Genomic DNA, 15042 nt, shown 5'->3' with positions numbered 1-15042 from the left:
TCACTGCACCTGTCCATAGCCCATCTGTAAATAGCCCATCCAACTATCTCATCCCCATACTGTATTTATTAATTTATCTTGCTCCTTTGCACACCAGTATCTCTACTTGCACATTCATCTTCTGCACATCTATCACTCCAGTGTTTAATTGCTTGTTTAACTGTAATTACTTCGCCACCATGGCCTATATATTGCCTTACCTCCCTTATCTTACCTCATTTGCACACACTGTATATAGACTTTTTCTACTATATTATTGATTGTATGTTTGTTTACTCTATGTGTAACTCTGTGTTGTTGTATGTTTCGAACTGCTTTGCTTTTTCTTGTCCAGGTTGCAGTTGTAAATGAGAACTTGTTCTCAACTAGCCTACCTGGTTAAATAAAGGTGAAATTAAAAATTAAAAAACACAAGTAAATAAATGAGAGGGCTGGGGAATGGGAGTGGAGCTAGGGGCTGCAGGGTCTGGGTTAACCTCTACATCACCAGAGGAATAGAGGAGGAGTAAGATAAGTGTACGGCTAAAGGCTATAAGAACTGGCTGTCTAGTGCGTTCGGAAAGGGACATATGTTCCAAAACACCATAAAGTGTAGCATGATGACCTTCAGTTATTGTCATCAGATCTACACTCTTGTAGCCTGAATTAATTGATGTGTCTTGCTGACAAATGTATATTTTTTGTGAAAAGAAAAGTTGGGAGTCCTGAAAAGGGGCTGAAATACGGGACTCAAATACAGCTGTGTCTGTCCCGAGCTCATCTGCTGAAATACGGGACTCAAATACAGCTGTGTCTGTCCCGAGCTCATCTGCTGCAATACGGGACTCAAATACACCTGTGTCTGTCCCAAGCTCATCTGCTGAAATACGGGACTCGAATACAGCTGTGTCTGTCCCGAGCTCATCTGCTGAAATACGGGACTCGAATACAGCTGGGTCTGTCCCGAGCTCATCTGCTGAAATACGGGACTCGAATACAGCTGGGTCTGTCCCGAGCTCATCTGCTGAAATACGGGACTCGAATACAGCTGGGTCTGTCCCGAGCTCATCTGCTGAAATACGGGACTCGAATACAGCTGGGTCTGTCCCGAGCTCATCTGCTGCAATACGGGACTCAAATACAGCTGGGTCTGTCCCGAGCTCATCTGCTGAAATACGGGACTCAAATACAGCTGGGTCTGTCCCGAGCTCATCTGCTGAAATACGGGACTCAAATACAGCTGGGTCTGTCCCGAGCTCATCTGCTGAAATACGGGACTCAAATACACCTGTGTCTGTCCCGAGCTCATCTGCTGAAATACGGGACTCAAATACACCTGTGTCTGTCCCGAGCTCATCTGCTGAAATACGGGACTCAAATACACCTGTGTCTGTCCCGAGCTCATCTGCTGCAATACGGGACTCAAATACAGCTGTGTCTGTCCCGAGCCCATCTGCTGAAATACGGGACTCAAATACACCTGTGTCTGTCCCGAGCTCATCTGCTGAAATACGGGACTCAAATACAGCTGTGTCTGTCCCGAGCCCATCTGTGTGGGAAACTGTGAGGGCCCAGTTGAAACAATGTTGCAAGTTTGCTGGACCCAGTTGATACTGTTGCAAGTTTGCTGGACCCAGTTGATACTGTTGCAAGTTTGCTTGTGAAAGCTCAAGACAGACAGATAGGGGGAGTAGAAAGATGTGATTGAAAGAACCTGAACCAACTGCCACTTGTGTGTGGGGAGTTGATTTAATTTGGAATAAGCTTTTAATTTCATATTTACCACTGCATCAATACAACATTGCATTTTAAACAAGTAGGAGAGTGGTTAAATTAGAGACCCCCCAAAGTTAGACTTTTGTTGCATTAAGGGGAGCTCATATCTCATTCGGAGGTCTGAGCCCCCCCTGCCTCCTGTAATTCGCACACTGTCCAGGCATGTGGGCTGGTGGTGCAGGCGGCTGCATGGCTTGGTAGATCTAAACTTCTGCAGGAGGCTGACCAGGCCTGTAAACTTAAACATAGCCTTGACTGTTATAGAGGCCCGGGATCATTTAGGGGCCATTACACTTGGGCCACGTGGGAGCCATCCTGTGAAATTGTGCACTTTTTTTGTTAAAGCAATAATTGTCTTTTTTTTGTAAGACCTTGAACAAATTTCAAAGTTATATGGGACTTCATGAGATTTTAAAAGTAGCTAGTATTATATACATTAAAAAATGTGATGTGTCTCAAAACTGTGCTGTCAACAGGCTCATCTAGTATTTTTTGTACTTCCTTGACCAAGGCCATGCAGCCGAAACGCGTCGTTTAAAAAATAAACGTTGTTTCTATTGAACATGCCATACTAATAAAGGCATTTTAATTAATTATATGAAGAGTGCCTTGGTCCTCCTTTCTTTTTGAGGCTCATATAGTATGTTGTAAAATGTCTGAAGGGCATTTATGGTTTATCAAATGTATGCCCCAAATGAGTTTGTCTTGTGTTTATTTTAGTTTTAAAACTGGGATCACAAAGTGTTCTATAAGTGCCATAAATATTTTAAGTTGTATTCTATAAATATTAGTTTGTGTTTTTTCAGGACTCTCTCCCACCGTGTGAACTATGAAAAAAAACGTGTAAACAAGTTATTATAGGTAGCAATTAATCCAACCGTTTGTATGATTCATAAAATATTATGTTTGCGTGTCTATCAATCAAACAACTGTTTTTATTCATTATTTTTTATCGTCCTGCGAAATATTCTTTAAAGCGCTATTGCGCTGCTCTTCGACCACTGCGCCTACTTGGCTGGCTGGGAATGGTGGTAGTGGTGACGGGGGCTGCTGCATTGCTGCTCTTTTTATATTTGGAAACTCCGAAAGAATCTCAGCTGACTTTCATGTGCCGCCTTCGTCCAATAAAACAGAAGAGGGCCTGCCTGCAAAATCGACTAATCTTGGGAGAGGTGTCAATCATGTTCATTCAGCGGTTGAAGTGCGGGTTTTGGTAACCGCCTCCTTTACGCTTGGAAGGGAGACGAAGGAGGGAGCTTTCTTCGGATCAAAGGCTGGTGTGGCGCTGTTGCCGTAGGATGTACAGAGTGCAGCCTGCTGCTTTCTTTACGGACGCTTCTTGTATCGTCTGGATATCTCTGATTTCTGGATTATAAATACATTTGATGTTTTTCAATCCCAACTCAATGCAGAGAAATGGGTAAACTTCACTCGAAACATGGTAAGATATGATGTTTTACCGAAAAATGCCACCCCAAATCGTTGATTTGAATGCTCACTTGCGATAATACTTTTGAGTAATGCCTATCTTTATGTTCTGTTTCTCTCGACAATTGTCCCGAAAAGCTGCGATTTGTAAACCGAGGGAAAGTCCGGAGGGTGAGTAGCCCACAGGCCTAGATTCAGGCTATACATTCGTTGTCTATATTTTATTATATTTGTTGAAAATATACATTGTTAAAAGTATGTCCAGTCTATCATCCCATTTATCCATGCACCAATAATGACCGACTCGTTGACAACATCAGACGAAGTCAAGAAAATTATGAAAAAAAGCACAATGCTGAAGAAATATGTTACATTGTAACCTACCCGTAACATGTTTGTTTATATTGCAATAACGCACATTTTCTGTTGATTTCAGGCGACAGTTTTGTAGTTAATGCCTGTTTGGCAAGGAAAGGAATTGACGATTGGCTCGTGAAACAGAAATACTATTGCACGGGTTCGCGGCTTGAGCAACAGGACTGTCACCACACGAATAAGTGCGGCTTGTCTACTCGGGTAAGTAAAAAAAAAAGTTTAAATAAATTATTATGATAACAATCTTGTTTTTTAAAATCTCAGTTTTATGTTGATACAATGAAGCCTGGACGGTCCTAACTTTCTTAGCTTCCCTTTCGAGGCTTAGCTAAGGCTGCATTTATTTTTACTAGTCTAAAGTTTAACTGAGTTTATCGGTTGTTTCGAATGAAGTTCATTAAACAAATACAATAGTAGATTCTCAGTCACCTTATTGCAATACACCAATGGAACGATAATACCTGATAAATAGCCAACCAAATCTTCAGATGTTGCCTGCTTAATTTCTCTCAATTCTGCTTTTGACATAGACTTATTCAATGACATTCTCAAGAAATGTTTCTTATTTCTATTTTTTCTGTGCATCATGCAGAAGTTGAAAAGAGAACCAGAAATGTTGTAAAAAGAAAGTAGCAGTGTGTGTAGTTATAGGCTAGTTGAGGGAAAGTTATAGGCTAGACTAATAATCTCAATTAAAACATTATAAATTATTGATAATATAAAGCTGACATCACACGAATAGTTTGCATATGTATCGTTTTGTTTGTTTAGATAATCTTAATTTGCTTTGTTGGCTAGACAACATAGATAGACATTCTTGACTCTCATTGAATGCAGTGGCACATTAGAAGTCTCATGCAGGTGTGGCAAGATAAAAGCTGCTATTCAAAATTCAGTGTCCAAGAAGAGGAAGAAGTTTGATCTGTGAAATTATTATCAGTGTGTTAATTTCAGTCCATTGCAAACAGTTTATAAGGATGTGGTTTTGTGATTCTGGAGAATAAAAGTGTGACATGTTATCACAATGACATGGCTGTTGACAGTACACACTTGGCCCCATATACATGATAGACCAAATATTTAAGAGGGAAAACATTGTAGAATTGTGTTTAAACCTCTCTCTATTAACAAATATATTTCCCTCAGCACTTTTCAATCTTTCAGCCATGTTTGTTTCAACATACAGTACAAAACAGCATATTCTGGTACAACTTTTTACAAAAGGAGCCCTGACTTGCTACACACGGCTTGTGTTGGTAACTGTCTTATCAGACACTTTGGTGCATGGGAACAAATGTCACACCACCAAGAACAGATGCTGCTAAAGTTTATACTCTAGGTAATAGATCACGGCTGAGTTGAAAGCATTGCAGTCTGACAGACCGGTGACAGGGCTGCATTGAAAGGCTAGGATAGAGGTGGTGGAGGTCATGTCTGTTTCAGATTTGTCATCCCGGTAAACACACAGTGGGTGTATCCCAAATGGCACCCGATATCCTATATAGTGCACTACTTTTAACCAGAGCCCACTGGTCAAAAGTAGTGCACTATATAGTGAATAGGGTGCCATTTGGAACGTAACCTGTGTTGTCGAGAGGAGAAATCCTTTTTTGGAAAAGCTTCAGAGGAGCCGGGTGTAAGCCTCTGGTTAGGGATGCTCACTTCTCAAAGGCAGCATTTTTGAGGATTGAGAGCTCATCAAAAAATCCACCAGGACTTTTCCACTTCTCAGCTACTGAGCTCACTCAGCCCACTGGAACAGAGGGAAGCTAATACACTCTGTCCAGCAAAGTGGCCATCATGTTGTGACCACAGACATACCACCATTAGGATGTTTACATGCTACATTTCATGCTGCAGTTGCGTTCAATGAGAATCATGTCACACTATTTCATGGACATTGCATTTCTAGTGAGCTGCTCATGCTTGTGTGCATGAAAAGCCTTGTGTTAACTGAATGAGAGGTGTTCTAACCGTTTGCCGTTGTTTCTCTGGTTGGATTATCCCAAGCATGTATTACCTCAGCACTTTGACGCTTTGGCAATGCACACAAAGCAATGTATCTAAACTGAATATTTTATGTGATTGCATATGCCTCGTTTTGTGTTGCTTCTTCTGATTTATCATGTCATTATCATAAGGAAGTGACCGATAGCAGCGCATACCAGACCAGTCTGGTTCATTTCATTTAAATGTCTCTGGTATGAGGAAGACACAGGGATATGCTGGTGAGGAGCCAAGTCAAGGACTCCTGCAGGGAGTGACAATCATCACGCTGGCAAAATAAAGTACACAGTTGTTGTGAAGGTGTGAGGCTCTGTTAGCCCAGGGAGGGCTACGAGAAAAGCAGCGGGCTGAGATTTTTATGACTTATGCCCAGTTTGTATTGAAGTGTGAGTGATCAAGTGTAGCACTGAGTGCCGTGATGGGGTCAGCCTCAGGTCTGCTTGTTGCATGCACATGGTGTCAAAGCCACTAAGCCTGACATGCTGTCAGGCCTCTAATAAACATCTTCATATTGTAATCGGACCCTCCTTATGACATCATCGGGGTAGGAAGGGGTTTGGTGTTCTGTTCCGTGTAGTGTAGCAGCTCTCTGGGCACAGTTAGGGTATCCATGGGCCCTCTTCAGTTCAGCAGACTCACCAGAGGGCATTGTGGGATACATGTGAAAGGGTGGGATTGTTTTGTGGAGCTCTTTTTCATTCCCCAGATGGTGTGAAGTGATATTTGGCCTGGATGGAAAAGGAACCCCACTGAAAAAGTTGGATGGTTTTGAACAATTTGGGCTCGCAGAGTTTTCTGTTATAAATGATTTAATTCTATGTGCCTAATGGCTTTCACAGCGCTGCGGGAAAATGAATAGAATAAGACGAAATGTGTTCCTGACATCAATATTTATTTGGATGCTTTTCCCTTTGTTTTTTCCCCTTCAACAAAGTAGTCTTTCGAACCTGAAATATTTCATTGTAAAGTTTTGGATATTTTGTTTGCTTGCTTTGACATGGCAGTTCATGTGTTGTTTATTTGGCATTGTAGATTTCTTTTTTAAAATTTTAAAACAGCTAAGTATGACAATGCTTGAAATTACATTATATTTTTTAAATAGTGAGATATTTACTAGCATATGTCTTTATAAATTATCTATAACTTGACCTTATCATGAAGTGTTAGCATTACAAAACTTGACAGGACGTTTGTGGAAGTTACTGCTTTCCATAAGTCGTAGTAAATACCCTAACCCCATAGCATTGTCAAATGAAAAGGGGCTAAAACTGTAGCTAGGTGAGAATGCAATGCAAACAACCCTCTTCGCCTTTTAAAAGCAGCCCATGTTGTATAGGATACATATACTTTATAGGCCGTTCTTTTTGCCTCCCGGCTGAACTGGGGTCCCAGAGAATGTGGGTCAGATGGTGGCAGCAGTGGGGAGTCTGAGACTGGAATCCTTTTGATCTGAAACCTCCCAAACCAAACTATCATATTCTTGAAAGGAGAGAGGGGATTACTGCCATAGCCTATCTCCGTTAAGATGAAATGCCCATATATGGAACATGTTTGTTTTGTATAGCTGATTATATTAGCATGGCTGTTATCATTGGTTGGGGTATATATGCATTGAGTTGTGGTAGGGGGAGAGATAGGAAGAGGAGAGACTCCAGAGTCAACTTTTCTTGCATATAGATTTAGTGCATATAGATGATTTTAACTCGTTCGTATGTATTATTTGAAATCATAATGTAAATCATAATGTAAGTTAACAGAGCTATTTTATGTGGAACTGAGCAGTAAGGACCGCTGGTATTGTCATGTGAGGTCCACAACAGGTGAGCTGGGTACATGTTCTCTCCAGACTATAGCCCCTTAAAGATATAATCCACATTAGGGGAAACGGCGCCACTTTTTGCCCCAGTGCCTTTGTTATTGTTTTTGTGTAGTTGACAACCGGAGGTGAGCAGCATCCAAATGAAATGAGCAGTTCGGGGGAAAAAATGCAGTACTTAATCTGAAGTTCTATCGCACGTGCAATAATGTCTGAAGGGGAAAAAACTGTTTGTTCTTCGCAGTAACTTCTTTGTTGTTTTGTTATTCCAAACAGATGTCATTTTCACCACTAAGGATTCCAGCTTTAATTCTGACTCTAAGCAGTTTGTTTTTTACTATGCTGTGTTTATATCTCCCATAACGTTTTGTAATTTAGATGATTAAGAAGTAGAGAAGTCAACAGTATATGATTTGGCAGTTCCAATGCCTGTCTGGTCTGGTTTGTTGGGTCTTAACAAGTCTCTTAGCCCAGGTGTTGAAGGTCTCCTGCCCTCCCCTGTCTTCTCCTGTCCTCTTCAGGCAGTGTTATGAGTTGTACCCTAAGCCAGCGGTCTGTCTAGGGAATTTGCAATGTGCTGAAAGCAAATGGCAAAGAATTCATTTGATGATTTGTTAAGGCTTTTTCCCCCACACCCTTGCCAAGTAACTTTCCTCCTCCCTAAAGCCCCCCCCCCATCTCAGCTCTCTCCTTTCCTATTTTCCCTCTCAGGCTCCATCTGTTTCTTGTGTTTACCCTGTGGCCTTGCCTGGTTGTTGCTGATGAAATTAGACTGCATTTGAAGTGGGCCAGGGAGGTGGATATATAGAGGCCCCCTCTGTGAGACCTAACCCTCTGTGTAGTAAAAGGAAGCCCCCAGTGATGCTACTGCTGGAGTCGCCAAACCCCTGCTCTGAGCTGACAATTCCAGAGCACATTTTCAAAACCTTCCATCTAAGGCTTAGGTTCTAAACCTATACAAAACTGGGACAAAATATCTTAAGGTACATCTGACAACTAACAGCATTCCGAAATGAATCTCAGAGTAGAACTTCTGCCCAAATCCCTGTGTTTCTCGCTGGTTGCCAGCGCTCTGATTTTTGAAGTAAAGCTTTTAAATGTGCTACCCTCAGCCTCTGAGTCTGATAAAAGACATGGCTGGGCTTCTTTTCTTACTACTTCTCCTGTAGTGGTTTTTATTGTCTTCGCAAAAGCACAGGGTCCTTGTCTCAGTGCTGAATGCACCTTTCAAATGCAGACTCCTCTCTTCCTTTCTCGCTTTCTGTCCTCTCCCCATGCCCGAGCTGTTCCCACCAGCTGTCTCCCTGCGTGCTGTGAGTGACAGTGTGTCATATGCCCCTCTCCCAATAGGCTGTACCTCTCCACACCCCCCTGGTGTTGGCCTTTGGAAAGGCTGGGAGAAGTTTGGAGTTGTGGTTTAAGAAAAGAAAGTGTTTGCCTTTGGGGAGATGGCTGGGGAGTAGGGGTACATGCACCTGGCTCTGTGTTATTCCAATGAGAATAGAAGAGAGAAGAAGAAGTCTTGGGTTGTTCTTTACGTATCTGGGGGACTGGGAGAGGGAGGGAGAGGAGATGCAGGTGTCATTAATGTCACTTCCCCGATCGTGTGTCACAGATTATATAGCTGGAGGAATTTCACCCTAAGTGACAATGTGAAGCGGATAACCCTCATTGGGTGTTGTGAATGGGACTGCCAGAAATGGTTTTGGTGAAAGGAGATGATAATGATATGCTAAATGAGGTAGAAACAATAATAATAATAATACACTATACACAGACATTAGAACTGTTGGCCCTGTTTACAACTTTCTGTTGTGTTATGATACATCTCACATGGTTCGCCATTCATTTTAGGTTGAGTATCTTCACAATATTGTTCATTTTTCTCAGTTTATTGTTTGGTTCCATGTCTGTGTGATGTTTTGATCTGATTCTTTATATGTGTAAAAATAGTGATTGAGCATGTGAGTTATGGGGGTGTGCAGGGGGGACGGCATGAGACGTGTATGAGGATGCGTGTGTGTCTAGGATGGGCTGTCCGGATGCACTCAGGAGATCAAAGCAGTCCCTGGAATGTGCTCTGAATCCCCAAGGATTAGCAGCTGAGATTTGGGCTTTGTTTCTCCAAATATCTGCTCACTGTGGAGCTACAAATATCCCAGGATCAATTGTGTTTATCTTCTCCTCTCTGTTCTCTTATGATGCTTGGCTTTCAGTAGGAGTTGTTTGTATGTTCACTATGCCAATAGACTTTTTTTTGTGTATGTAATTTTAACACTATGGACCACTGATAGATATTAGTGCTTTTTTCTCTTTGCCATTTGGTTTGTGACAGTTTATAGTTTCCGGTTTTGAGATACTCATCAATTCGAAAAGCTGTGTACATATTAAGTATCAGTGAAAGGCCTAATTAGCAGATTAACCATCTAAATATAGAGCTAATCACGCTGAGATGCTCGCTTCTCTTTATCCTTTTGATGTGTGGATGCATCAGACACAGAACAACAGATCTAGAAAGCAGATGTAGGATCTTAATTTGAGCCAGTTTCCTGCAGCAGGAAAATAATCCTGCAGCAAAATGAAATGTGGAATATAATTAATGGATTTTTTTTTTTTAGGAGTTGATACATTTTTCATTAGGGAAAATCAAGTCTGAAATTCCAAATTGGAAATGACAAACTTTTTAGAAGCATTTTAAAAACTCAAATACACTACAAGTTTGCATTTCCTGCTTTGCAAAAGTGATCAAATTCAGATCCTACATCTGTAAGCTATATCCCCATTTTTGTTTTACACTGGCTGATTGAAAAGGGATGGTCACAGAGTGTTGGTAGTAATGGATCTTATATGGGACAGGAAGACTTGGTAAAGATGGTGCGTGTGAGGCAGGACCATGTATAGGCTGAGTGGGAGAGGGGGAGATTGAGAGGGACAGAAACTCCTGTAGTGGCGTTGGGTTCCGCTGAGCATTCCATGTGAAGCTCAGTGCCCGTTTTAATCACACACTTAAAAGGCTCTGCTGAAGTGGGCGTTTTTAAGCGTTTAAACCCTGAATAATTCTCTCGTTTGTTTATGTGGTCCCCCAGTGGGTTGCGCTCCGGCCCATGTAGTAAGCACTGAATAATTTGACTGAGCAGTCAAAGTTGCTGCATGTATACAGCTCTTATAAATAGGACAAGATCATCATCTGAATAAAACTGCAATCACACACACGCGCACACACACACGCGCACACACGCACACACACACACACACACAGACATGCACAGACACACAGTCAGGCATACACTCTCTCAAAATATGAATTTACTTGTTGATTTAGGATTTGTAACCGCCAGATACCAATTTAGTCTACCTCAACATTTGCATGTTTTTATTAGTAGAATGACGCCAATGATGGTCTCCAGTCTACAACTCTTGGAGTCGTTACTCTCTGCTTCAGACACAGGATGACCACTAGAATCCTGTGGTCACTTGAGTGACTGACTGAGATGGAAGTGGGGCATAGATAAACATTAAACAGCTCTGGGACCATTGTGGCCTCCTCCTGACAGCCAGCGGGGGTAGGCCCTTCCCATGGCGCCTGGGACCCAGGGTGTGTATTTGGGCCTGAATTGTCTGTTATGGGATGTTTTCGGTCTGGGCTGGAGGGAGCTGGCATGGGTTAGAGGTGGCCTGGATTGTCTGTTAGGGGGATGTTTTCGGTTGAGAGAAACCCAAACACAGGACAGGAGCAGGGGGGCCCAGCTGTAAAGGAAGGCCCTGCTCTCCGGTGTGTTTATGCTCCACAGGTACCTGAGTGAGGCCCAGAGAGGTGAGGACTTTACCCCACATCACAGCCTGTCACTGGGTCAGGACGTCCAGGGAGGAGTCCCTGAAGGCCCATTTGACCTGGCTGTTAACCTTAAACCCATTACTCATGCTCAACACAGGCAGAGGAACCTCAACCGGAAGAGTGCTTAATCAGAGATGGAGTTGGTCTGTGTGAACTCTGAATGGAACAGTGTGAAGTGGCCACAGGCTATCAAGCGTTTAACTGTGACTACTGGTTTGTGGGGGTGCGTGGCTGGTTGGTTCTTCATCCATGGTCTCTGATTATATTGCCCAGATTTGTTTTTGTTGGTTTGTGTATGCATGTGGTGTACCTGTGTGGATGAGGGCAGCTGGGGGAATCTCCTGAGGGCTAATGCCAGTGCTCAGGGGACAGGGATGAGTGTGTAGGAACATCCAGGGCCCTGAGCTATAGGCCTCCCCACCAGGCAGATGTTAACACATGCCACACTGTCTTGCCTCTGCTACCCCATTTCAACTCTAATAGCACAACTGTAATTACTAAACACTGTAACATCTATGGGTCATTTCCGTTCCAGAAGCTTGTGTTCTTCTAGCTTAAGTGTACCCAGCCATTGGACTGTGGTGGGCCGAGCTTAAGTGTACCCAGCCATTGGACTGTGGTGGGCCGAGCTTAGGTGTTCCCAGCCATTGGACTGTGGTGGGCCGAGCTTAAGTGTTCCCAGCCATTGGACTGTGGTGGGCCGAGCTTAAGTGTACCCAGCCATTGGACTGTGGTGGGCCGAGCTTAAGTGTACCCAGCCATTGGACTGTGGTGGGCCGAGCTTAGGTGTTCCCAGCCATTGGACTGTGGTGGGCCGAGCTTAGGTGTACCCAGCCATTGGACTGTGGTGGGCCGAGCTTAGGTGTTCCCAGCCATTGGACTGTGGTGGGCCGAGCTTAAGTGTACCCAGCCATTGGACTGTGGTGGGCCGAGCTTAAGTGTACCCAGCCATTGGACTGTGGTGGGCCGAGCTTAGGTGTTCCCAGCCATTGGACTGTGGTGGGCCGAGCTTAAGTGTTCCCAGCCATTGGACTGTGGTGGGCCGAGCTTAAGTGTACCCAGCCATTGGACTGTGGTGGGCCGAGCTTAAGTGTACCCAGCCATTGGACTGTGGTGGGCCGAGCTTAGGTGTACCCAGCCATTGGACTGTGGTGGGCCGAGCTTAGGTGTTCCCAGCCATTGGACTGTGGTGGGCCGAGCTTAAGTGTACCCAGCCATTGGACTGTGGTGGGCCGAGCTTAAGTGTACCCAGCCATTGGACTGTGGTGGGCCGAGCTTAGGTGTTCCCAGCCATTGGACTGTGGTGGGCCGAGCTTAGGTGTTCCCAGCCATTGGACTGTGGTGGGCCGAGCTTAGGTGTTCCCAGCCATTGGACTGTGGTGGGCCGAGCTTAAGTTGTATCCCTCTCTGAGGTACACCTGCGGCAGATGGAAATACTGTTTCAAATGCAGTGTGTCGTTCACCTCCTCCTTCTGAGTGAGCTATCTATGTGAAACGGTTCTGCTTTAACTTTCTGCTGCAGTATCAGTGGAACCTCACAGATTTTGAAATCTGTGAGTGAAATACAGGGGTTGCCTGAAGGGGGTGGAAGTGGAACAAACTAACGGTGCCGATTCATATTTGATGCTTCAAAGCCAATCCGCCTGTATGCCGTTGGTGTGATACTTTCACTTGAGATTATGAAGCTAATGCTACACATTTCCCAAGATCTTTGAAACCAACAAAAGTGAGAGGTTCAATGACAGTTCTGGATTCTGTGAGTGGGGTGCTCAGAGATTTTGTTTTGTTCCTTCCTGTTTGAGTGCCCGTTTCCTGATTGGTTTGTCACTGTGTGCTTGCAGGGAATTCAGTCAAGCACGAGCGTGAACAACATGCTCCACCAAAGTTCATTATCATGACTGACAGCTAACCCTGACCACTAGTTCTGGTTAGAGCTATGAATAGAAACCCTTAAACCTGCCACTGGCACCAGAGTGCTCTCTGGAGTTGGAAGTGCTTATTTCTGCCCCTGTGTTTATTTGCTAAGTTGAGAAGTTGTCTGTAATTAGAAATGTTTGTGTAAAGTTTTTTTAAAGTTCAACTTGTGAGAGATGGGTTTTTATGTAGTTACATATGACGTGGACTAGGGAGGGTGTCTGTCTGGACTGGGCTGAAAAAGTCCTCCTATAGGTTCTAATAAAGTCTGTGTGGTCTAAGGTGTGGTGACTCTGTCTTCCAGGTCTCTGGGTTCCTTCTCATGTCAACCTTAAAGTGTTCACCTAAACCTTATTCCACCTGTCCTAGGTTTAAAAACAAGACACCTCTATCTGGAAGTGGCTGTGAATGGTCCCTTTAGATAATGACTTGGGACATTGAAAGAAGGGCAGTCAGTGCAGGTGTAGGCCCAGATGTCATTTCCTGACAAGGTAGAGAACAGAGGTGTGTTTTAGATGGATATCTAGTGCTCTGTCTGTGGTGAGAGGCTGAAGTGCCTGTCACTTTCTACTTCCCCTGAGGGCTGTAGACCCCCTCACTCCCTCCCTCCCACATTCTGAACCGGCGTTTGAACCCACACATACCCCTACAGCACCGTCTCCTAAACCAAATCATGATACTTCAACTAATTACCCAGACCTCCTGGACACACTGTGTCAAGCCCTCTGGAACGCATACAGCTCTCGCTCTCTGCTGCTGCTTGGCAGTATAGCTAGATGGTTCCAAAGAGCTCCATCATTTCCTGTGTGGAGATGAGAGGTATGTGATTGCAGTTTTATCCCCCAAACGACCTCAAACAGAGATGAGGTGTAACACCGTCTCTGTTGCCTATACGGCTCCTCTCCCCTCATCTCTTCCATTCTTAAGAAATGTGCTCCACTTCACTCTGCATTCAAAGACTAGGGCTATAACATAGTGATTTGCTACTCTTGGCAGACTGGGCCACCTGTAAATCAAGGCCAAGTGACAAGCAGTCTCCATTCCTTTCCAATCCCGGCTCCCCTTGGGAATGGAGGCTTTCTCCCAGAGGGTTCATCATGGCTGGGCTGGCTGTCGGAGAGGGTGAAGAACAAACAACATTGTAAATACAACCCATATTTATGTTTATTTATTTTCCCTTTTGTACTATTTGCACATCGTTACAACACTGTACATAGCGCTAATATGACATTTGAATTGTCTCTGATCCTTTGAAACGTTTGTGTAATGTTTACTGTTCATCTATTTCACATGCTTTGGCAATGTAAACATATGTTTCCCATGCCAATAAAGCCCATTGAATTGAGAGCGAGAGAGCAGTCCACCTGGAGTTCATATGGTCTATCTACTGTATCTCCATGAACACCTTCTCTGCTGCTGGGCTGGGAGGAACCAACTGCAGAACAACATGAGCTTTAAAGACCCTTGATCATGCAGCCATTTTCTCCTCCTCTCTGTGAGACACTCGTTTGATAAACAGCCTGATAAAAGCTAATTGGTGTGGTTACATATTTTTCAAAGCCCTAATAAATGCCTTGAGAAACAGGCAGGTTACAGTGGTGTGTGTGTTGCTGAAGGGGTTAGCAAGCTAGCAGAGCTGTAAAAGATTATCTTTGCAGGTGTAAAGGTTTTGTAAATGGGTCATTAAGGCGTTGGCTAACTTCACACATGAACCACAAAGAGGGAAGGAGGGAGATTAGCTCAAATCAGCATGTTTCTGAAGTACAGAAATGAGGGCTGTAAATCTCCACTAATATTCTACTGAGTCTTTTAGGGGGAAGCCTTTGATGGTGAGGTAATGTGATCAGCAATGTTTGCAATGTTAATCTGACTTGGTGAAAATGAATGCTGGGCAGGTCGTGTACAATCGGAC

General features: G+C 43.8%; 1 protein-coding gene across 1 annotated transcript in view; it reads left to right on the top strand.

Annotated features, from left to right (window-relative positions):
• Positions 1-2804: 2804 nt before the first annotated feature.
• nkd1 (NKD inhibitor of WNT signaling pathway 1) overlaps positions 2805-15042 on the top strand; it is a 43534-nt gene continuing 31296 nt past the window's right edge. Inside the window, exons 1-3 of the mRNA XM_046345651.1 lie at positions 2805-3196; positions 3322-3354; positions 3620-3759. Of these exons, the coding sequence (XP_046201607.1) occupies positions 3172-3196; positions 3322-3354; positions 3620-3759 (198 nt within the window). The 5' untranslated portion in view covers positions 2805-3171. The remainder of the gene's footprint in view (positions 3197-3321; positions 3355-3619; positions 3760-15042) is intronic.

Source organism: Oncorhynchus gorbuscha, linkage group LG04, assembly GCF_021184085.1.
Source record: "Oncorhynchus gorbuscha isolate QuinsamMale2020 ecotype Even-year linkage group LG04, OgorEven_v1.0, whole genome shotgun sequence".
Lineage (NCBI taxonomy): Eukaryota > Metazoa > Chordata > Actinopteri > Salmoniformes > Salmonidae > Oncorhynchus > Oncorhynchus gorbuscha.
This window is presented reverse-complemented; position numbering and strand designations above follow the sequence as displayed.